The sequence below is a fragment of the Asterias rubens genome, chromosome 8 (genome assembly GCF_902459465.1).
Source record: "Asterias rubens chromosome 8, eAstRub1.3, whole genome shotgun sequence".
Taxonomy (NCBI): Eukaryota; Metazoa; Echinodermata; class Asteroidea; order Forcipulatida; family Asteriidae; genus Asterias; species Asterias rubens.
The window spans coordinates 15,961,094-15,986,692 of NC_047069.1; the positions used below are offsets into that span (position 1 = coordinate 15,961,094).

At 37.6% G+C, this 25,599-nt stretch overlaps 1 protein-coding gene across 1 annotated transcript in view; it reads left to right on the forward strand.

Moving 5' to 3' along the window:
- LOC117294011 (guanylate cyclase soluble subunit alpha-2-like) overlaps positions 1-23,895 on the forward strand; it is a 74,466-nt gene extending 50,571 nt beyond the window's left edge. The window contains exons 6-9 of the mRNA XM_033776527.1: positions 11,467-11,952; positions 14,547-14,690; positions 17,085-17,239; positions 19,079-23,895. Coding sequence (XP_033632418.1) covers positions 11,467-11,952; positions 14,547-14,690; positions 17,085-17,239; positions 19,079-19,229 — 936 coding nt within the window. The 3' untranslated portion in view covers positions 19,230-23,895. The remainder of the gene's footprint in view (positions 1-11,466; positions 11,953-14,546; positions 14,691-17,084; positions 17,240-19,078) is intronic.
- The last annotated feature ends 1,704 nt before the right edge of the window (positions 23,896-25,599 follow it).

Consider the following 25,599-nt stretch of genomic DNA (forward strand, 5'->3'; position numbering starts at 1 on the left):
CTGGTCTGTCGCAACACTTTTGTTCTTGAGCAAGGCACTTTATCATGATTGCTTCTCTCTACCAAGGAAAAAACTAGGAACCGTCCAGAAATGGGGAGTAACCTGCGATGGACTGCCTCTCCAGGGGGGGGGGGGGAAGTAAAAATATTCTCTGTCGTTTGATGCCAAGGAAACCGGATATAAACACCGGACCGATGAGCCATACTGGCTCGGGACAGACTTTTCTTTTGGCCATTTTCTTTTTAAATTGCGGTTACTCTATCGAAGAGTTTAGAGTAGTTCACAGAGGAGGTTTAAGCTGATAATCAAAAAGTCAATAAAGACAGGTGTGTGTTATTGACTTGCAAAACAGTAAGATTGCAAAAAGATCGAGGCCATTCTAAATGCATATTAGTACACGGTTTACCTGTCTAGTTTGTAAGTCAAGGCTAAAGCTTTAGTGGAAAAGCAAAAGCGTAAATGAAGTGTTTCCGAGGTTGTAATACGATCGCAAGGTTTGAGCCAAATGCATTCATTGTGAGTGCAAGACAGTGGATGATTCGGCCGCCACTGATGCGTTTTTCTCTCTCCATAAAATGCAAAGTAACGACGTTGCTGAACGATGATTGGTCGATAATTTGAGAAAACGCTTGCAAGTCAAACCTTTCTAGACTTGATCTAACTCAAGCTTGTACAGGTCCGTAGTTTAATAGCCTATAGGTTGTTGAAGGTCCCTTTCGTCAATAGAGTTTGTAGGCCTATGGCATTTATACTCAATGTACTTATATAGGCATTTTACATTTTAGGCCATGCAAGAACATCATTTGATTTACCAGCGTACAGCCACAACTTCGTCGAAAAGTTGCTGTTAATTTCAACGCTGCTAGACCCTGGATTGTTTAATTTGAATAGCTATATTTTTTTAATCGCATGACGCAAATGAACACCTTCTTACATAAAGTGAAACTAAGGAGCTTTCAATTTCGCGCAAAACAGAACAACGCAACGTTTAAATCGGGGCCGCTTAGGCCAATTGCCGAAAAATGACAAAAAAAACCCAATAAAAAGCCAAGTTTGTCATGATCACAAATTGCAAGTTTTACAGATATAAGTTGTACAGACATAAGCCTGGGCTAGATTACACAAAGCATACAATACGATTCATCTTAGGTTGCCTTCCAATATCACCAGCGATTTTTAATAGTATGAAGTCACACTTTGCTAAGCAATTAAGATTGATCGCTCATCAACTCTTTGTGACATTGGCCCATGGTTAATTAAGAATTCCTTTAAAATATTCTAAAACCCTTTTCACACGACAAAACATTTAGCAAGGGCCCCATGCTTCATTTTAGCATGGTTGAGAAATTACACTTCGTGAAAAAGGACAGCAATGATGAAGTATAGCAAATTTGAGAAGATTTAACAAGGGACCCTGGCCAGTCCAAGAAGTGCGATTTGTACATCTTCACAACTATGCTGAAATTAAAGACACTGGACACTATTGGTTATTGTCAAAGACCAGTCTTCTCACTTGGTGTATCTCAACATATGCATAACATAACAAGCCTGTAAAAATTTGAGCTCAATTAGTCGTCGAAGTTGCAAGATAATAACGAAAGAAAAAACACCCTTGTCACACGAAGTTGTGTGCTTTCAGATGCTTGATTTCGAGACCTCAAATTCTAAACGTGAGGTCTCAAAATCAAATTAGAAAATTACTCCTTTCTCGAAAACTACCTCACTTCAGAGGGAGCTGTTTCTCACAATGTTTTATACTATCAACCTCTCCCCATTACTCGTTACCAAGTAAGGTTTAATGCTAATAATTATTTTGAGTAATTACCAGTAGTGTCCACTGCCTTTAAGCAATGGACCCCTGCTAAATAATTGTCGTGTGTGAGGGGGTGAGGTCTACATAAGTCTACAAAAGTTTGCACAATTTATTAAGGAGGATTGTCAACATGAAAGTTAATCTGAACCGTTGCAATGTTTACACTCCAAGAGGATACAGTTGGACCTTATTAATTTTTCAAAACTTATTTGTTTGAATTTCCTTAAACGCCCGAAGCGACAAAATGAAATGACTCAAAGCAGTGTCTTATTATGGCAAGTATTAAAGTCAATAGGTAGTGTGTGTGATATCTCCACCTAGTGTTGACTTTAATCCACCTTATTAAATCAAGTATCACTTTATATGAGGACCTAGTCGTTCACTGAACTTTGCGCTGTTGATGGGGGGATAAAAATTCACTAAGATCACATAAAAATGTCTGTATGGAATTCTAGCCTATTATATCCTTGACTTGCAAAGCATTTGTGTTTAACTTCTACAATTTGTCCATGTATCAATATTTTGTTTAAGAATCCATAAACTTGTCACCAGTTATGAGGGAATGAACAGTAATTAGTCATAATGGATGCTATGTTATTTAAGGATTAAAACCTAACATGTTGAGATACAGCCAATGTAAGATTTGCGGTACAACCAAAACAAAGATCTCGTTGTGCTCTCTTAAAACCCGGGTCAGAAGTGACCCGGATTTCTGGTCTCAGGGGCCTGACCCGTTCGCGGGTCAAGTTGACCCGGGAACTGGTTGAAACACTGGTATTTGTAGCTTGAAATTCGACGTCGGTTCAACTCCATGTCTTGGTCACTTTGACACAGGATTCCGGGTCACACTGAACTGAGCTATAAGCTCTCCAGGACCCGGAGCGCGGAACGTGGGTTAAATTCTTACCCGAGAGTGTTGTTCTTTAGAGTGTATGGCTTATATTGATTGTATGGATTGTAGTGGCTCTGAAATGTAGTACCATTGGTTGAACTACACGACGTTTCGATTAGAATGCTCTGGTCATCTTCAGGAGAGCTCCTTAAATTGATGATAGCATAAAAACGTTAAGTACCAGGTCCTACACCACTAGTTCTTTCTAGCACCGAAAGCTAATAATGATGTATTTTTCCTGCATATGGTGTTACCACAAGCCGCACTCACGGGTGTTTTTTAAAGGCGATGCTTTTGACAATCGAGGTGACAAACTACCATAACTTTCTTGTATCTACACACCTCACCGTTCCTTTCTCAACACCAAAGAAACACATCGAATCTACGAGATAGAAATCCACCAACACATCCAAACAATTCCGTCCATTTCAAAATTCCTCATCTGTGTTTGGAAGTTCAAGGTCTAGACTGGAATGGTCTAGGGTCCACTATCATATTTCATGTATCTACATACCAGGTATACACACGCACACACGGAGGGAAATCTACGTCAGGGAATTTTTCATTTAATGTGGTGGTGTTCGGAGTCTCAGTGTGAAATCAGACGGCTATCGCCAGGTGCAATGCTCGTGAGAACGATACCGGTTCAAATTGAGCGGGAAAAAGTAAATTGCGTTTTCACTGCACGTGGTTTGATTACCGTGCTTCAAAACTGACGGTTTATACTTAGACTGTGTGAGTCTGTGTGAGTCTTGCTAATGTTGAAGTTTAGGTTAGACTCGTGCCTTTCCAAAAAAGCAATATCTGAAAGTTTGACCTTGACAAAGTCCAGGGAGAGCTCAGGGTGGTTTCGATAAAAAGCTTCGCTAGCTTATTGTATAGGAATTAATTTTGCAAACCAAACCAATGCCTTGGATGTTTATTCCTATCTATCCTGTTTGTAGAGTTGTGTTCCTTTGGTTTAAATGCAAGTACATCTTCGGTTCTTGGAACCGCCCGATTGTTTAAATCTCATACATAAACAGCAAAACTATTACCTTTGACAATTTCATTTGAAAAGATTGTAGCGTTATTTGAGATATACCCAAAAGTCCGGAGCGGTTATGTCCACGCATGAATACTAACCCTACACAATTTGAGAATGATTTTATGCAGAAACATTTCTCAGAGTTGTCAACCATCGATTCTTTTCAGAACCAACACTACTCAAAAGAGGTCTACACATGGTGTTATCAACAACCTCACCTAACTAAAACCACACACTGGACACTATTGGTAATTGTCAAAGACCAGTCTTCTCAATTAGTGTATCTCAGCATATGCATAAAATAACAAACCTGTGAAAATTTGAGCTCAATTGGTCGTCGAAGTTGCGAGATAGAAATGACAAAAAAACACCCTTGTAAAACGAAGTTGTGTGCTTTCAGATGCTTGATTTCGCGACCTCAAATTCTAATTCTGCGGTCTCAAAATCAAATTCGTGGAAAACTACTACTTTCTCGAAAACTACGTTACTTCAGAGGGAGCCGTTTCTCTCAATGTTTTATACTATCAACAGCTCCCCATTACTCGTTACCAAGTAAGGTTTTATGCTAATAAATATTCTGAGTAATTAGCATTAGTGTCCACTGCTCAAGCTCAAGGGAAATATTGTCACCGTCGATAAAGGTAGCTGGTGAAATCAAACGAGTTTGATTAACTGGATAACCCTTCCACAATGTAAGGATTCTCACTATCCACAAACAATTTCTTCTCTACAATCTCCTGAATGTCCTATCAATGTTTAAGATGTATCTTGAATTCTAAGCTCAACCTCCCAACCCAATCTAACAAAAAGAATAAGGATGAGCTATCCAGCTCATTGCCAATTTTATGGCATAGATGGATGGTCACAGCACAAGATACCTCTATATCTTCAGCTACCTCAAGTGTTCAAACGCTTATGTGGTGTGTAGCCTTGCACGGATCGCCTGAAGGCACGGTATCGTCATTCGTGACCAAGGCCATCTAATAACTCATATCACTCCGGGCATGACTGACTTAAATAGCGGGCATTCTTCTAACGCCATGTTGGTTAAATGTGTTTTGTGTTACTCTTCCATGATGGATGGGAAATGGTTTATTAGGTTGGTGGATGGAAGTAGGTGGATAGTATTTGAATAATTGTTTTAGGTATGGATTTTTTTTGGAAACAGTTTTTTTTATTAATTTTAAAGTTACTAGGATTCTTTTTCGGCAAAATATGTGGATGGTGCTATGTTGGTTAAATGTAATTTGTGTTACTGTTCAATGATGGATTGGAAAGGGTTTATTAGGTTGGTGTACAACAGTTTGTGGCTTATAGTGTTTGAAATACTTGTTTTCAGTGTGTCCTTGTTGGAAACAGTTTTGATATTAATTAAACATTTTTTAGGATTCTTTCGGGTGGATATTGAAATTATAGGTTGGTGAATGGAAACATTATGTGGCTATAGGTCTTCGTTTGTTGTATATTCTGTCAGCATGTGCTGGTTTAAAAACAGTGTTGTTAATAAGTTGACAGTTTAGAGGATTCAACAGTTTGACGGTAGAAATTACTGGGGTAATTTTTATAGAGCTACTTGAGCAAAACATGTTGCTTAACACTATTAAGCTAAGCAGAAATGAGCAGTAAACCAGCCACAAAATGTACATGTGACATGGTAGTTTGGCTGGTAACCTTATTCTGGGAACCGTAAAGTTGTTGTGCTTAGCTACTTTGTGTGCATATAAGCGGCTCAATGAAACGTGGGCAAAGGCAATAAAGGAACAACACCTTTCGCTTTTGGGGCACTAACCAGTAACACAAACCGTCTAAGCTGATTATAGTATGAGCCTCAATGTTTGTTAATAAATAGTTATTTTCATAAGCTTGGGTGGGTTTGGGAGACGAGAGTGACAATGACCTTGGATTTAATAATCACTTTACGTCAGTCACTTATATCCTCTCATCATAAAGTTTATATAAGATTGCCGTTCATAAGACGTATAATACCTCTACCTGGTAGGGCGTATGTGTATATGTCTAAAGAAGACGCATCCAATGATATATTAAAATCTCGTAATCACAGAGTGAGCGATATTCGAGACGATCGATTTAAGGGGGAAATTATAACGTGTATCTATGTTTTTACTTCCGTCTCAGTTTACATCTTGAAATTCACCCCTCTCCGATTTCCTTCTTTAAGATCCAAACACAGTATACTGGGCTCTTATAATACTTTCTTCAAGATGTTATTGTTGACCATGCATTGGAATGAACTGTGTATGTTCTTTCTTCCTCCATGGTTCAGCCAACAATGCACTAGACGGACGGGTCTAATCTTGGGAGGTCAAATTTCACTCAAATAGGCTATCTCGTTTTGGCGGGAAAAACTTTTGGAATATTGAATTGTTCACGAATATTTATATAAAACATTTTCTCAGGTCTGCAGGTTGATACTTACGTTGGCTCAGTAGTTTCTTCCCTGCCATCGACCTCTGTGGACCCCGGTTCGATTCCTTGGCTCGATTTCACAAAGAGTTAACATTGCTCTTAACTGTGAATTACTCTTAATTGCTAAGCAAGGTGTGATGTCACAAGACAAGTCACTATTGGTGATACTGACAACTCATCTTAAAGATGCTATGTCAGATTTTTGGCCGATTTGACCCACAAATTTTGATTTAAAACTCAATAGGTATTTTGATGGGGGTCGAGAAAGTTACAAGATTTCATTTGAGCCATTGCTCGAAAAAGTCCGCCAGTTGTTAGTAGCAGTGGAATAAAGTGCTCAAAATTAGTTTTTGTCGGGATCCCGACAATATATCACGTGACTAATTCTAATGTGTTTTAAAAGAAACGTTTTAAATTTTGGTCATGGTTCCTGACCATTAAAAGTAAAGTTAAACTTGTTTTCGTTAGAGCGGGTGATACTCTTTGAAATACCATTCACTCAAAATTGGTTTAAAGTTTGGGGCCAAAAATCTGACATAGCATCTTTAAGATGAATCTTATTGTTTTTGAAATAGAGCCCTGCTGGACTAAGCCTCGCATCTGAATTGGGTTTTCAATCCATGTCCGACTGCGTGGGTTTTCCCTCTTTGAGGTTTTCGTCCCACGTCTAAAACTAAAACGTCTGCGTTGTATTCTTTAAACAAGCTGTTGTGATGTTTCAATAGGATGGTTTACCGACTGTTCCAGTTCAGATTCACATTCAACGGGAATCTATTCCTTGGGTGGGCGGGATCTGAGTGGAATCAGTTCTTCAGTGGCGTAACTAGACATTTTCATTTAGTGGGGCAAAGATTAAATTTGGGGGGGCCAAATAAGTGCAAGATTATTATTAAATATGTTAACTGATATATAGTTGATACACACCAATGCAGTTCTAAAACAGTTTACAGTCAGCATGTAACAAAAGATTGCGAAAACAACAAAATCTTAGAGAACATGTCATTTTGTATAAGATAAAACTTTTTGACTGTATAAAAGGATTAAATTACCAACTGTGGTCACCAAGTACCAATTTAGAGTTGTACACGGCATTCTCAAATAGGCTTTGTGGTTGTGTAAATACTACCCAAAACATAATAATATTAGGCCAAGTAAAAATAGAAAAATAGAAATGTTTAGCGTCCCCGCCGCTTCCTTTTTACAGGACACCTCTTTTTTTTTCTTAAGTTTTTTTATGCACATTTTTTTATTTTTTATTTTTTTTGAAAAAGGGTAATTTTAAATGATCTCAGCAACAAAAAAAATCTGAATGTCTTGTCTGAATGCCTTGACCAAACTGTTTCATTAATGTTTTGTATATTTCAGCAGCAGAAAAAAAACAGTTGATATTTGACATTCATGGCGGCCCTCTTGAAATAAAAAATAAAAAGCCCCTCCTCCTTCCTTTTTTTGAGAAACCCAGACACTAAACCTGTTTCTTTTTTTTACTCGGCCTTATTGTAACAAGTGAAAACCATCAAAAAAAAATACAGGATCGAAATTGTGGGTGTTTAATAATCACATTTTAGTTACGAAACGGATATTTAAAAAATAATAGGCCTACCTCTCAATTGCACCGCTTGCTTCAAAGGAGAAGAAATGGTCTAAGCAACCTTTTTCGCTGGCCATTTTTTTGCTGTAGTAAATTTCTCTGTAGTGCATCTGACCATGGAGGTAGAAATTTCTACCTCCATGAGCTGACTAAGTTGTGTTTACGGAGCTATTGGTCGGCGTTCAGACCACCACGTATTTAACAGAACTTTGTCACATCCCGCACTCTCTGTAACCGCAAAACCATAACAAACATTTACCGCCAATACGATCGCGCGCGCGTTTCCACGCATTTTTCATGTTATAGTCCACATAGGGCCTACTGATATGAATACAAGTTTTCCTTTTTACGGCAGCATTTTATGCAGCCTTAAACGATTTATATATAAGGCCAATAAGAATATACTTATCTCTGATTTCATATGGGGGGGGGGGGGCAAGAGGGGGGGGGGCAAGGGTTCTGCGGGGGGGGGGGGGCGCCGGCCCCCTGCCCCCCCTCTGGTTACGCCACTGCAGTTCTTATTTATGACACTGCACAAAGACCAGTCTTCTCACTTGGTGTATCTTATCAATTATGCACAAAATAACGAACCAGTGGAAATTTGAGCTCAATTGGTCGTCGAAGTTGCGAGATAAAAATGGTAGAAAAACACCCTTGTCACTCGAAGTTGTGTGCTTTCAGACGCGTGAGGTCTCGAAATCAATTCAAATCAATTCAAACATTTTACTGGGAAATTACTTCTTTCTAAAAAACAATGTTACTTCAGAGGGAGCCGTTTCTCATAATGTTTTATACTATCAACAGCTCTCCATTGTTCGTTACCAAGTAAGGTTTTATGCTAACAATTATTTTGAGTAATTACCAATAGTGTCCAATGCCTTTAATGGCATAGGATCCCTTTAAATTCTTGCATAAGCCCACGAGATATTGTAAAATCACCCTAACAATCATAACTGACAACCTTTGATATTGAGAGTAATTACTTAATGCATTTACAGGGAAATATAATTAGAAACATCATTCTCCTTCTTGACTCTGACTAACGAAACGCAATCACTTTAAACATCCACTGGTGGGTTTTACGATAATTAAATGAGAGAGATTAATCAAAGTCGACACGGGATGAGGGCAAGAGCTTAATAATAAATCATGTTTTGTGTTGATGTCATTGAACACTGTTTGTATTTGTCAAAGACCAGCCTTCCCACTTGGTGTATCACAACACGTTGCATAAAATAACAAACCTGCGAAAACTTTAAAAGTACAAGAGAAAAAAGGAAAGAAAAACACCATTGTTGCACAAACAAAAGGCTTCGGGCCAGAAGTCTTTAATTAACTTAAGTGATAGACTACCTCTTCCACAAAAACTGTGATACTTCAAAAGGACGTTTCTCACGATGTTTTATACTATCAACAGCTCTCCATTGCTCGTTACCAAGTAAGTTTTTATACTAACTTAAATCGCTTTTTAAATCGCAACTAATATGTTGACTAGAGATATTTACATTTATTGACGATTATAGATGTCCGAGCCAAGATTTTCTCGATTGATACAATAATGATTGAAGCACAAGGTTGAAGAGGGTCAAGGGTGTGAATAATTGCATCGGAATTTAATAACAAAAAACTCATCTTGACATTTACAGAAACCTAGATTTTGACATTTCAAGGATCGAACATAATTTCAATTTCGGTCTAGATTGTTATACTATTAGAAGACGCCAGGTTCCTCTGCAAGATCTTTCTGCAGCAATAAGGAGCACTTCAGATGCAGACAGTTTGCACTGAAGTATCATTTTCTTGAAAAAGCTCATCTTAATACTATTGGGTGAGACTTGACCTAGATTACGGGTCGTGAAGGGCCTATTCAATTTCTGTAGGTCAATGTTTACCCTGATTCTGTGTTAAACTGATCCAAACTGTGTCAAACTTACCCTTAATGTGTCAAGCTAACCCAAATTATGTCAAATTGTGCCAATGACCCTTATTGTGTCGAACTTACCCAAACCGTGTCAAGACGAAACTGATCTCATGAGATAAAGCTGTTAGGCAGAAAATACTGGCTTACAAATGTATTTGCTAAGCAAAAAATTGAGTCGGGCACCAGCAACAACAACGAACCCTGATTCTACTATAAAGCAAACTAGTCTGTATATATTATTTTTTTGGGTTATGTTCACAATGTTCGCAATTGCCTCTGTATTTATCATTTGAAGTAAAAATAAAGTTTATTTGTAGATGACATGCCGTTCCAATAAAAAAGAAGAGAAACTAGGCCAAGTGCACTGTGTTGAGATCACAGGAATGAAAAGTAGTCAGGCAGGAAGGGAGAGGTACATAAATAAGATGGTGTTGCATCAGAAGAATCCAATGCTACGTGAAGAGAGAATTCTGCAGAGTTAGTTTGGCTGTCCCGTTGGATGAATTCCTGAAAGAATGGAAATAATTTTTCAGTTTTGATCGAAGTACGTTATCACCACGTGCCGCATACTGTCAAGGATTTCAAAGCCTAGGAGACCAGAACGGGTCAAAGCATCCGGTTTAAGACGCTGCTATACAGAAGCTCGTCTTCAACTTTGACTTTTAAAATACATCCTTGTTCTCATGTTGCAACGTTTCCACTCAGTATAAATGCTTGATTGTAACAAGTTGCATTGTGGATGTACAGTATCTTTGTGTTGATGCTCAATATTTGTCAGTTAGGCTTCGATTTCTATTTTGCATATTTTGTTGTAACAGGCGTGTCATCACAAACCTCGACTCTCTCTGGCAAGTTTGGACAGACCAAACATCAGTTATTTCTCTTTAAAGAATGGGATATGATTATCTTGAAGAGAAATCTCTTGAAGAGATAAGAGCTTGTTAAATAGGTTCAGTTGTCTTGACTGTGTATCGCTAAGAAGTCGGCAGATAATCTGAACATTAAGTTTAACATTGAGTTGCGTGTGGGTGTGCCGCTATGACACACAGTGTCTTTGAGACAACTCGCTTGTATTAACTTCGTGCATCCTGTTGTCTTAAGACGATTGGGGACGATCTTTAAGAATCTTGCAGATTTAATTAACTAGAACTTATTTAAAGTGTGTCTCTATAAATAATCTTTAAGATGGATAAAACAATATTCCACAGTGTTTAAAAATAACACCTTATTATTTCTGAGTACTCAATTGTTTCTGGAGATACTTCTGATCCGATTTGTTGCTTGGTTTACTATGCGTGGTGTTCATAGTGATTTAGATTGCTTGTGTTGTTCATGTTGCTCATGGGGTTTGTTCTATGTTTTCTCTCTCAATTTTCTGTTGTATTTTTTTTTATACAGGGCCCCCAGACAGAACAGTGTTTTTCTTGTATTAATAATACTAAATAATAATTATATAATACTAGTTGGTATGACACTGCTCTGGAACTACAAGGGTAATATGCTAGTGATTTTCCCCCACAGAACCCGTTTGAAAGTACTGAGTATACAGTGCTAACACACATCGGTGTACATGGGTGAGACCAAAATGAATATTTTTTATCCCCGATGCAATTTTAACATCTAACAATAATACCAAAAGGTAGTTCACTTGAACAGGAGTATTATATTTCAGTTGTACATTCAAATTATTCACAGGATGGTCTGAGGGGCAAAAAAATCTGGATCAGTTGACAAAAGCTGAATGTCAGAAATAGTAACCTTGTTCTTTGTTTGATTTATTAATACCTCTCCACAGGCAAACACAGTCAGGGGCCAGATGATCCACATACCCGAAAGTGACACGATCTTATTCCTCGGATCACCCAAAGTAGGCAACCTAGAAGAGCTGACAGGAAGGGGATTATATCTCTCAGACATCCCCATTCACGATGCTACCCGAGACCTCATCCTCGTCGGAGAACAAAACAAAGCCCAAGACGGCCTCAAGAAACGCATGGACAAACTCAATGCTAAGATCTTGCAGGCTAGCAACCAGGTTGCCGTGGAGAAGAAGAAGAATGTGGACCTGTTAAACCTCATCTTCCCCGCGGAGGTGGCTGCCAAACTATGGGCAGGAGAGGTACTGGCACCCAGCACGATGGACCATGTGACCATGCTGTTTTCTGACATTGTTGGCTTTACGGCTATCTGCTCGAACTGCACGCCATTTATTGTTATCAATATGCTCAACAGTCTCTATACGCAATTTGATGATTTCTGTGGGATCTTGGACATTTACAAGGTATATATTTAATACTCGACTAACTTCTGACGGATAACTCTGTCTTTTTAAAGTAGCCATTTATCACTAAATCAAAATTAATTTCTTCCTTGTGTATATACAGAGCCAAAGGGTTGTTACAATTTACCCTTTTGTCCATGATTATAGACCATGCAACCTATGACATCACACGTACAAAATGGTTACAGAGCCCGGACTTCCTGAAGGCACATATTGTACACTGCCAAATAGGAGAAAACATCAAACCTTGCATTTCATTGGTTTTGCACTGTAAAGAAAGGGAGCGGATCTCAAATCTTGTACAACTGTAAACATGTATAACTCTTCAACTTAACGTGAAACCGAATTTTGGCCAAACGACAAGAGAAGTATCTTGCCTGCCAAGAAATGTCCTGGAATATACAAGGTCATTCTTTCCGTAAACAAAAAAGACTTTAAAAGGGTCGGTAATGGTTGGATTTTATAAATTAGTTGTGTTTCCATTTAGGTTTTATATTCCTTGATAACCTTATCACGGCATCTTCCTTAATACAAAGTGACAGAAACGAAGTCGCTAGAGTGGCATCTTACAGGGTCTAAATAATTAACTTTCATCGTGCATCTGGTATATGATGAAGATTACATGCTGCGCATCACAAACTAGTTGTGCGTTTAAAAAACAACTGAAACTGTTTGTCTGTCAACACAAGTCTTTCACATGTCCATTTCAATTCGGTGCCTTGCTGTTCCGATGCACAGAATAAACACGTCTTTGTCATTTTGTGATTTACTGGTAAAGCTAGATCAGTATTTACACAACATTTGTATCAACAATTCCCGGGGAGACGAGTTCATATACATCTAGGTATCTTGAGAGATACAGAGCGTAACTATTATACCGTCTTCAATCACGCATCGTCGGTACCAAAGGCCTCCCTTGAACCGTTGCCCTCTTTTGTTTTGAACTTTGGGAAAATCAGGATTGCAAAGGATGAAGATCAATATCGACTTACTTCTCTTTGTATTTGATCTATTTAACCGAATTAGCAACCTGATAAAGTTTTTAGTTCCTTGCGGCGTCGCTTTGATTAAAAATTTCATCCGAAGTATCTCAAACCCGAGCAGCCGTAGAATTAAAGGCAAATTAAAAAACGCGGGAAAACAACGTGGACGAAGACGATTCCCTGCCAAGGGAAAACAAATCATTTAACTGTTAATATTATCCCAGCCGAAGGGGGGTTGTCGTAGGTCGATAGGACTGACTTAGGATGCCACAGAAGAAGAAAAGGGGAAAAAATAAAGCTAAAGGCAAAGCGGGGTTGGTATTATATATCAAGGGACACCTGTATCTATTAAGATCCAATGCGTTGCGATGTACAGTGGGGACTTTGCGCGGGAAACAACATTTTGCGCGGGGAAAAAAACCTTTGCGAGGCTAAAGGCTGTAGCATTGATTTTCGTTGCACGATGGAAGGTAACTCGGCACCGCGCCGTGTTACAACAGCTGTCACGCCTGCAGCCGTTTGGAGGGGAGAAAAAGACAGTGAAAATCCCATATACCCTATCTCAGATTGACTATGTCTCAATATCACAAGCGTTGACAGAGAACGAGATTTTGGTTGTGGGGCTGGAAGTCGAACGCCTCACGCGCTTGCTTCTTTAATAATGACATGACTCTGACTCTGTCTTATTGCATTGCGAGATGTAAGTCTGGACCTCCTGCCATAAGTGTTTACTGTGACTGATGTTTTACTGCGCAACAATCTTAAAGATTGTTTTCATTGAGCGTGTAGAGAGATATCAAATGGAAATTAAGGACAGGTTGACAGGTCAGAAGAGTGTACAGGATAACAATATCAATACGAAGACTGATGAGTCAATATTTAGAATTTCACAAGATTTATCTAATACCCGAGGCTAATGGGACGTTAAGTTGACAGTGACCCGTCAGATGGAGATACCAAATATTTAGAAGTAATTTCTTTAAGTGCGTGATATTAAATAGACGCACGATCGATCACAGGGACACCAAACGACAGATGTTTGTGCGTACACAATGGGTAGAGATAACTTTCTATGATTAATATGTTACTATTCTTTCACCAAACACTTGACGAGTTACCCTTATCCTAAACTCTCCATGCGAGATCAGGAGTTAAACCGTGTCTTTTATAAATTGCACGACAGCCAAACATACGGGAAGGAGGTTGCAAATCGTCGCGTGCTCGGAAGAAGAGCGTAAAGGCTCTACCCCTTTCCAAACACACATTAAATACTTGTTTCATCAATAACTGATTCAAAGCAATTTACACAGTTGCTCCTTACACGAAAAATACTGTTACATTTTGGTTGCAAGATTGACCCCAAAGACAGAATTTCCATTTCCCATGCTGATTAAATCCCATTTAATGACTTATGATTGGCAAAAAACAAATCAAACTTTCACTCTCACAACTTCATAATTTTGCACACAACTTTTTTTTCTCTTGTAACTTTTTCTTACTTCATTCTCTATGGCCACACGACGAATTTATATCTGCTGTAAAAGTTTGATGAACAAAGCTTCAGCCAGTTTTTGTTAACTACTTAAAGTTTTTGATCCAACTTTCTAATAGGTGGAAACCATAGGCGACGCCTATTGCGTTGCTGGTGGTCTGAACCAAGTCTCGGATACACACGCACAACGGGTTTCCAAAATGGCGCTGAAAATGATGGAAGCGGCTAGAACTGTGATGTCACATGACGGAACTCCACTTAAGGTATTTATAACATTTTTCATCTTGACCTATTTATTTTATATCCCCCACGATGAAGTAGTTTTCTTCACTCAAGAGTTATATTTATTACAAACCTTTAACTGGATTCGGATTAAGTAACTCAAGTAGTTGAACCTTTTTATTTTTATTTTTATTTTTAAATGATACCTCATTTTCCGTGAGTGAGTTTGGTTAGTTCTTAGAACATGTAGTTTTATCCACTCAAGTATTCTTTTTTTTCAATAAAGTGTTGACACAAACCTTAGCTATGGATTTGAATTTAGTGTGTCAAGAAGTTTGAAGTTTTCAAACAGATACCTCATTTTCCTTTCTTGAGTTCGGTTACTTCTTTCAATACGTAGTTTTTTTTACTCAAGTGAATTCTTTATTTCATAAATTATTGACAAACCTTTAACTATGGATTCGGATGTAGTGTTCGTATTTCAAGAGGTTTGAAGTTTTCAAAATTATACCCCATTTCCTTTGGTTTAAGTTTGCTTAAGTTCCTTCAACTAGTGTTTTCACTCAAGTGGATTCTTTATTACATAAAGTATTGACACACCTTTAACTATGGATTATAATGTAACACACGTATCTCAAGAGGTTTTGAGGTTTGTCTTTCCTTCGAAATGATACCCCATTTCCCGTTGGTGAGTTTGGTCAGTTCTTCCAACACGCCGCTACAAATGTTAACAACCAAATGACAACATACCTCGGGGGCTATTTGCTAACGAGAGATACCATTACGTCCTTATTGACAGACAATAAGATATTCAACTCGTCTCGTTTTCCGTTGTTTGTGTCCGTTCACAGTAAAAGTCAAGTCCAAAAGGAGATCCTGTATTTCAACAAGAGCACTCGTGGTAAAAGCACGCGCGCTGATCGGTTGTGCGTCTCAATCCATTATGAAAATGGAAAATTGAATACAACCGCCGCCGAGATACGACACTCGTGCATTTAAAGGCAGTGGACACTATTGGTAATTGTCACAGACTAGCCTTCACAGTTGGTGTATCTCAACATATTTTTATGCATAAAATAACAAACCTGTGAAAATTTGAGCTCAATCGGTCACCGAAGTTGCGAGATAATAATGAAAGAAAAATAACCCTTGTCACATGAAGTTGTGTGCGTTTAGATGGTTGATTTTGAGACCTCAAAATCTAAATCTGAGGTCTCGAAATCAAATTCGTGGAAAATTACGTCTTTCTCGAAAACTATGGCACTTCAGAGGGAGCCGTTTCTCACAATGTTTTATATCACCAACCTCTCCCCATAACTTGTCACCAAGAAAGGTTTTATGCTAATAATTATTTTGAGTCATTACCAATAGTGTCCACTGCCTTTAAGACCCTTTCTATATACCCGCCAAGTAGCGTGTAAGTGGCGGACGGAAACACACAATCCCCTATCGGCGACTCTGCTATTTAATTAGCGTATCATCGCCGAGATACTGCCTTGAGAGAGCTTTCCACTTCAACGTCGTACTTGATATCCCAAATTAATCTGTTGGAAATCCTTATCCCGTGTCGAGTTGTTGTGGAACAACTTGAGAAAAATATAACCCAAAACAGTCCGTCAAGTACCCAGTCAGACAATTAGTGCGGATGCGTTTACAAGTGTTTGCAACGTTGATTACATTTACGGTCCTACTTGATTTCGTTAATGTCTGTTAGAGTCTGTCCCAATGATATCTAAATTACATTAGGTTTTCTGTTCCTGGCGTGGAATACAGGAGGTAATTAGGATCTGATTTGTGATCTTTGGGAATAAGTGATTATGGGAGCTTGTTCATTTAACTGATTATTCACTGTGATCGATAAAACGCCACCGGCCTATGATGTTGAAGTCAGTATCACACCACGTCTGAGTCTACCATATCCATTAAAGACGTTATGGTCATGTACGTTTGCGGTATAACATGTGTGGAGAGTTTGAGGTGGTGCCGGTTCTAAAAGGAACCATTGACTGTTAAAACTCAGAACCAACACTACTCAAAAGCGATTTACACATGGTGCTACCGCAAACCTCTTCTGAGTTCACTCCTACCATGCAAAAACTTAAATGCTCTATAAGGTTATTAGTTGCATCCTTATTCTCATAATAGTCAAAAGGTCGCAAAGTGAAAAATGTGCATTAGTTTGAAGAAAGTTTCTTTTTTTTTCTCTTAATAACTGGAGTTTTGTTTTGCTAACATTTACTTTTGAGATCACTATCTTAATTCCATTAACAGGAGACCAAAATATGCCCAAACAATTTTGTACGAAATACATACAAACTGCATCAACGACCCATAGGCTTGCGCTGATGATTTCAGGATATCCTCTGCCCCATGTCGTGCATCATGGATAATTTGTTGATCGTGTTTTTTTTCATCTTCTTTCTTTCTATTTGCAGATGAGAATAGGATTACATACGGGGGCAATCGTAGCCGGTATTGTAGGCAAGCAGATGCCTCGATATTGTCTCTTCGGTAACAATGTGACGTTAGCGAACAAATTCGAATCACACAGTGAGCCTCTCAAAATCAACATCAGTCCTACAACACACGAGTATGTATCCAATCAATTACTACCTAAATATGTCATTAAGATAATAATAACGAGCATTGGTAATTCACTGCTGTTTGTGAGAGATTAAGTTGCAGGTATAATATACAGGATTAAAAAGGTTGAATGATTTTTTTTGTAATTTTTTTATCTTTAAGCTTATTGATTATAAAGTTCGTTCTAGAACCAGTTATACTGTGCAATATTACCCTCTGAAATGAAGTCAAATCCTTAAAAAGCTGTATCTGAATACAAATATGTTTTGCAATACTTCTGCTATAAATAACAAAGAAAGAACAATGCGAGCAGACTGTACTGCGAACGCGAAGGCGGTGTATGCTTTTGGTAATTTCTAAAGACCAGTATCGTCAATTGGTGTATTTCAAGTATGCATGAAATAACTATTATAAGTAACAATTTGGGCTCAATTGGTCATCAAAGTTGCAAGAAAATCTGAACAGAAAACACCCTTGTTGCACAGAATTATATGCTCTCAGATGCCTGAGAAAGGCTTCATCATCCCTGAAGCCTTCCTCAGAAAAATTGTTTTTAAAAAATTACTTCTTACACTACATTCCTTCAAAGGATATCGTTTTTAACATTGTTAAACTATCAACAGCTCCCCTTCAAAGTAACATGTTATGGTAGTTTATGTTCAGGGAGTATATACCAAAGGTTTAATCTCCCTTAAAAATACGTCAAGTGCCGTCATACAATATACAGAGGAAACATTGGAGATCAGATTGCTTTCCACATTATTGTAAAAATGCAAATCGGATAGTTTGATAGTTTGACATTTAAGATCTCATGATATCGTCAAACTGACAAAATACATATCTTGTTATAAAACAACATCTCAATGCACAAGAGATTAATTCTAAAACTATGAGAAACTCGATATTCACTCACATAATTTATAAGCACAATAATAAGGGTCACATATCACACTCCAAATGTGAAAACAACTTGCAGTACCATCAAATTAAATTGCCCCTCAAGCTTGACAGAATCTCATGCATTTTTATCGTTAAACGTATTAACATATGGGACCAGTGTACCTATACAGCATATATAGCAAAGGGTTCTTTGTGTATTATTCCTAGGGCATATTTCACACACTCCACTCAGTGTGTCAGTAATCACTGATAGCTATAGGGTGATATATGAAAAGTACAAAACAAAACTACTCCTGTGGATTGGTTCCCCGTTTCCGAATTGGTTGTGGTTCCTCCAAATGCAATAGTTCCAGCTGATCGGGAAGAGTGTTTCTTAAAGTGTACTGAACAAATTGGCCCGGGGGTTATTGTTGTAAAAGGATTACCAAACACTAACTAAGGGCACTGTATATTGATGGTTCTAAATCAAGAAAATCCTTAAGGTATAGCTGGTGGTCAGAAGGGGTGACAATAGGAACTTGGTCAAAATATAGCATTCTCGTGAATGGATGTATTTGATTAGTTTATACATTGGTACACCATTGGCTGTCAATGTATATTTCTATGTCTGCCTTTTCATAATCTGCATCTGCATCTACATCTATTAAGTACTGTACACACGCCTGGTATACCGTACAGATAAATGTCATAATTTCCATAATGTAATATCCAAAGTACTTGCAACAACTAATTTCTCCAGAAGACGATCAGAGCATACTGATCGAAATGTCGAGTTGAAACCTAATTTTTGTTTTAGAACCATTCAAACTCATATAGAGATTATCATTACATGGTGGTACCGCAAAGCTTACTATATAAACACCAACTGATCAATAAGTCAACACTTTAGTTTTAATGTTTTCAAATGAATTATAATTAATATATATTGTTTTTTCTTTTTGTCCAGACTCCTTGAGAAATCGGGAAGATTTTCTTTCATTCCGAGGGCCCGAGAGACGCTTCCAGCGGGCTTCCCGGCGACTACTCCCGGGACGTGTTACTTCCTAGACGGCTACTCACCCGACCCCGAGAGCGAGATTGACCAGAAACTTTGGTAGTCGCGCAATTGCTTAAAAAAACAAAATGTAAAAACTAAAAAAGAAATTAAGGAAAAAAAAAAAAAAAAAAAAATACAAGTAATATTTAATCAAATGGAATCTTTGAGGTAAGGCACAACATTATGTTCCAAGCTCATTGAAGTTATACTCTGTGTAGACCTTTATCATGGTGTGGCCATATTGATTTTACTCCATTTCAACTCATTGTAACCAAACTGAGGCTGGACGAAATAATAGTCTGGTACCATGTTTGCGCAATCAATGTAAGTATTCATTACTATTTTTGGAAACAGGAAACATGACTTAGATGATGACAGCGTTTTAAATGTCCATTGGCTTCCGTAATTAGTTCTAGCTTCTCATGAGACAGTTCGTTCTGAAAGCGCCGTAAGAAAAGTTAAAATAAATATAAAAAAAAAAACACTCTCAATTTGAGTCAAAGAATACCCTCATTGTACTTAATTGTGCAAACCCATTGTTACAAACCTTATTTCAAATACAGAAGCAGAAGTCCAGAGTTGTGCAAAGGAAACTAATGCTGTGCTTTATCCTAAAGCTATTTCACGGTACTTCACGCTCCTTTAGGTAGAAATTATAGTTTCAGAACATTTCCAGTGAATAAAGAGGTTTAAAACATGTTTGATGGCCTGATCAAAGTATCGACAAAAGGGAAAAATACGTTCTTTACTTTAACATTTTCAAGATAAACATTTACACAGTTCAAACTAATTATAATTGTGACGGTGAAAAAGGGTTCCTAGGTTATGGCCGCGTCCGCAATGAAAGATTGAATTATATGATGTTTCTGTATATAATTTTCATCAAGTATAAAATTAAAAACACGGATATGCGAAATTGAACGACAGACATAACTGACATTACCTGACTTGATGACGTCAACTCGACCTGACAATTGGACATACTTGTGATATCTCCTCACTGACCTTCAAAGGCTGTTATATAAATAGAACATGAATGTCATTCATGTCACCTGACAAAGGCATCAATATATGATTCATGATCACGTGCTAGCTTTATGACCAGCCGTCAATTTTACGAAAAAAACTCTTCCTAACTAAGGATTAATTTTAAGATTTAGGACGAGTTAAGTAGACGTTAGGACGCATTGAACCCATAGGACGAGTTACTCGTCCTAACTCGAGATAGGATTCATCCATAAGGTTCGTCAAATCTGCCGCAGTGTACACAAAAGAACGTGCCTCATCAGTTTAGCTCAAAGCGAATCTGGAAGATTAATATTATCTCTGAAAATACTGTGTTGATTTAAAATAGATTAATTTTCATTTGGGTAAAAGGAAGAGTTATACCCCATTAGGTTTCCCACAACAGACGCAAACTTAATAATAGATGAGTCTATATCAGGCTTGACGTGAAGATACATTTTGAAGTTTATTATATCAATACAAATCCATCAATTTCATTTTATTCAAATTGCTTTGAAGGTTAGTATCATCATTTTTAAGAGATTGAGCAGTTTAGTAGCGTTTAAACACAAATCTGTCATGTTGAAAACGGAACTCCAAATTATGGTTTAAAAACCGAGCATTTTCAGTTTTGTACAGCCGTATGTCTAGACAAAACCATGAATATATTCCTCTTTAATGCAATGACACCTGGAAACAGGTGCTATGTACATAAATAGGCTCGTAAATGTTCACAAAATATGTAATGGACATTCAAGAACGCTGCATGCCTTTACCATGCAGTCTCACCACACGAAGCTATTATGGCTCTTATTGGACGCCAAAGGAGACGAAACTAAATCAAATTTGATGTTTATCAGCTACACACACATCCAACTTAAAGGCCTTGGATGAATTTAACTTGGAAACCTTCATAATAATTTGATCAGAAGAAGATTATCTTCCACGAATTCTCAGACACACAATTCGATTTTCAATTTTGGGAACACTCAACTGACATAATTACATAAGGACAAGTTAACGGTGTGTACGTAAAAGCACCGTAAAGAGAGAGTAGCATTGCTGCACAGGCTAATCGTAAAACTATCAAAAAGTGGATTAAGTTCATTTATTTACCATTTCCTTTTATTGGCTAGCCAATACAAGTTGGTCAAGACAGATTTCCACTCAAGCCCTGTGTCTTTAAATAAAATATCAAAAACTATACAAAAATGTTTTAACAATAATTACACTCTTATCATCTGATACACATTTCCAACTCCAAGTTGTCTTGTGAGAAATTGATGTAATTTATGTGCATTTTTCTTAAGTGTCTGCACGTTTTTTATTAGGAACAATCCCATGATGGCACATATTTATTTGAACAATTCTCTTTAAATACGATGCTAGACACTCCCTTTAAACTTCTTCCTTCGATATGAAGCTGACGGCTTTTCCTTTAAGCCTTTTGGACAACAATTATTCAATAAAGAGTCTCAAATTTCCACAATGCCCCGAAGTTCTTGCGAGTTGACTGAGGTTAATTACCGCCATTTTGAATTTTCTACGTTTTTTGCAAGAGCGAACAACTTGGTTAAGACAGGCCACAAACGAGGTCAACAACTAATAGCAGACGATAATTGCACATGGCTCTTAAAAACGCTTTTCCCATTGTCATATTTGATTCCAATTGACCCCTTTATGTGGTCTGATTTACAAGGTTTTCTTTTATTTCTTAAACTAAATTGATGACGTCATCACCTCACAGCGAGAAGTGTTGTCAATCACAACTAATAATCATCAATAATTGATTTAGTTTCATAGAGATAAACCTCAAACACTCATTAAAACTCACAATGTAACCGTAAAATGGTGTTAATGCTCGCGTTTCTCAGAATAAAATTAAGTGACGGTTTTTACTCCAGAGGCAATATCGCATTATTACAAACCGTGAAATAATATGCCCTTTTACCGAAAACATATACTTTTATCATTTATTTATGTGACTTTTTTAATTTTTGGGTTTGCTTGATTTTGCTTGACATATCTTAAAGAAGTGACCATCATTTGGTTTTGAGGCCGTGTGTATCAAATAAGAAAAGATAGCGACAAACAATAGTGACATACACATACAAAAATACAGACAAGAAACCAACCATGAGACAGCAACTACTTCATACTGACAAGACGCACGCCACACAGATAGACAAAAACAAACAAACAAACGGACCGACAAATAGTGTAGTGGTGTTTGGGGTGGCGTTTTACCATGAGGCGATTTTAAATATTTTAGTCAATAATGAGGGAGTAAATGTTTACAGTGTTTAAAACAGGCATGATATTCAGCCATTGGGGGAAAAAAGGAGAAATATTTTATCGAGTACAAGTTCTGATCTACACACCAAGGTTATAGGCTTGACTGTTCATGCCATTCAATCGCATTTTTTTCTGACTTTCCAAGTCGGAAAAAAAAAAAAAAATACCAAATAGCAAATCGGAAATCAGACTGAGTTAGGGAAGAATATCACCCTGTTTTAAAGAAAACACGTATAATGGAATTAAATAAATATTGCCATGGTCATGAAACACATTTAATGTGCAACCATAAGATCGAACCAATTCTTCATCGGGTATTGTGATGACTTTGACAACATGACAACGAAGACAACTCCCCGACGAACATGGAGCATCTTACACCTTTAGCAGATAAACAAATTTAAACCCAATTCTAGAACATCAACAGCAACGAAACAAAAGGTTCACATTGAAGTTATGACGTCAAAACAAAGCACGCAACAAACCTCATAATTCCTTTCAACCTGAAGGACTTTGATTGAAGGTCTGCGAGGCGAGTGTTGAGGGACAATATTTTGAATTTGATGGAAAAGAAGAACGTGCTTAATTGGCTTTTTATAAACGAAAAAAGAAGAGATTAGTCTAATCCTTTACGCCTGGAGTTCCTTCAAACCTGTGAATTTATAAAATGATAAATGGCTGGGAGACCATCTTTGCCAGTAGGATGAAAGACAAAATGCTGATTGAATTAACCGAATGTACTGTTATTAACAATGGATTCCAGAGTGCGTTTTTTTTTCTTGTTGCAAAAAGGCGGTTTCTTTGAGAAGGTTATTGTCGCTACCTTACGGAGACCAAGGACAAAACAAAAAGGGAAATTAAAATCACCCCATATGGGAAGTATAAAGACTGGTTGCCCAATAAGGAAGCTTGTGTACAAAGTCTATGGGAACTGTTAAATGCAGGGACAAAGAAAAGAACAAAAGAAATGCTCCACAAGGATGCATTTTTTTATGTGTGAATAATGAAGTATAAACAATTTTGAGACTAGCTGGTTATGCCGTGGAGTGGACTTTTTACAATGGTGTTGGTTATCATATTATAGTATTAAACAAAAATAACATCTGTATCATTTTAGATGATTGTAGACAGAGTTAAAGATGTGCAAAATTTGTTCTGATCGAAGAGTGTTTATTTCCTTGAGAATTTCCTTGAGAAGCTTTGAAGGAATAGCAGGAAGGACCAAAATGTAAAAGACTGACGATTTTAGGACTTCATTGACAAAAAAAACTCCCCAACATAAATTGAAACAGAGCACACAAGTAGAAACATTTCTACCTCCTTGTTTGTTTCTATATTAGCAAATAGTGGTAAGTTGACTGACTCATTCTCAGATGCGGCTTTGCATGCCGTATGGTAAAAGAGCAACAGAATAAACGAAGCGAAAAGAGACATTAATATACATCATTGATGATTGATTGTCAGCAAATGTGAATGCATAAAATGGTCTGGGCAATACTAAATTAGGATTATGGAATCAAAAAAGTAAAATCTGAAGTTGATCAAATTGGTAATTGTCACATGCATAATGATCCTCAATCTACAAAACACCGATAGCAAATGGTAAATTTTTATGGAAATTATTCGAATGTTATCGCCTCAAACATCCCCAAACAATTATTTTAGAAACCATTTCAGCAGAATTAACCCAGAGAGGGTCACGTGGACCTGTACGCCAAAAGGTCAAAGTTGACTTCCGGTTTTTTGTTTTTGTGATCGTCTGGCATTATCAAACGGTACCACTGACTCAGTCTGGGTCAGTTCTGATGCGGTTTTGTTTAGTTCTTTCTCCAATAATGTATAAGAAGTCAGCCTATAAATGTAAATATATAGCTTCTATATTTGTAAATGAAAACCAGGATATAATGGTGATTATGTATGGAAATATAAACATTACTCCTCCTCAAGTTATGACGTAGTTAGACACTCAGATTATAAGCTCGTGTATTTAAATTGTACAGGTTGAGAATGCCCAATTAGTGTTTAAAGGGACACGTTGCCTTGGATCGGGCGAGTTGGTCTTTAAAAAGTGTTTGTACAAACCGTTTGTTATAAAATGCATATAGGTAGAAAGATGTTTTAAAAGTATACTGATCCTAACACACAAACATGCCTCGGAATCGCACTGTTTTCCTTATACGTTGGGCACTCGTGGCCGACCGTGTTAGTTTGCAAAGTAAAAGAAAAACTAATCAATGTCGAGCCATATTTGTGTGGACCGTTATATTCTGAAATTTTAAACATCTTTCTAACCATATGCGTGCTGTTACAAACGGTTATCTGTCCATATACCAACTTTTCCCGATCTAAGGCAACCGGTCCCTTCAAATAACGGGCATTTTATGGACGACTTATGTTCTTTGTAAATTTGATCTTCGCCTATGCAAGACTGTAACAATGTTTGATGTGGTATATTTATTATAGAGTGGAATCAATTTATCCGAAGTGTTATCCAGACACCAAAGCTCACCGATATTTCGCTGTTGAAGACAATTTTATTAAAGCGTTTGTTATTTTTTCTCTCAGTATAGTCTGAATTGACATTTTGGCGTTCCAAATTATAACACTCCGAAGAAGAAAAAAACCGGGTCGGAATAGACCCCGGATTTCAGGTCTCAGGAGGCCTGACGCTTTCTGGGTCAGTATCACGCAGAACTGCGTCAAATAGATCCGGAAATGGGCCAAACGGAGGCAGAATTCGAGTCTGCCTGACCCAGAACTTATAATTCAAACCAGGTTGTGCAAGAGTGTGCCTGGACACTGTTTGAGAACAATCCAAATTAATTTGTCAGTCATAGACTTTAAATTTGCGATCAAAGTACAAACACTTTGCATACAAATATTTGAAATCTTGAAGTTGGTTCTTTATGGTTTATTCACATAAAACATTCTGGGGTACTTTAAAAACACAAATTGTTCTTAAAATTGCTATACTGTTAATATTTTCAAAAAAGTGTTGATACTCCCTCGCCAATATTAACCAGGACCCCGGGTCAGAAATGAACCGGTCATAGGTCAGAAATTACCCGGATGCTGGGTACCACTGGCCTAACAAGGGCTTGTCATTTCCGAGTGAGGTTGAACTGGACAGT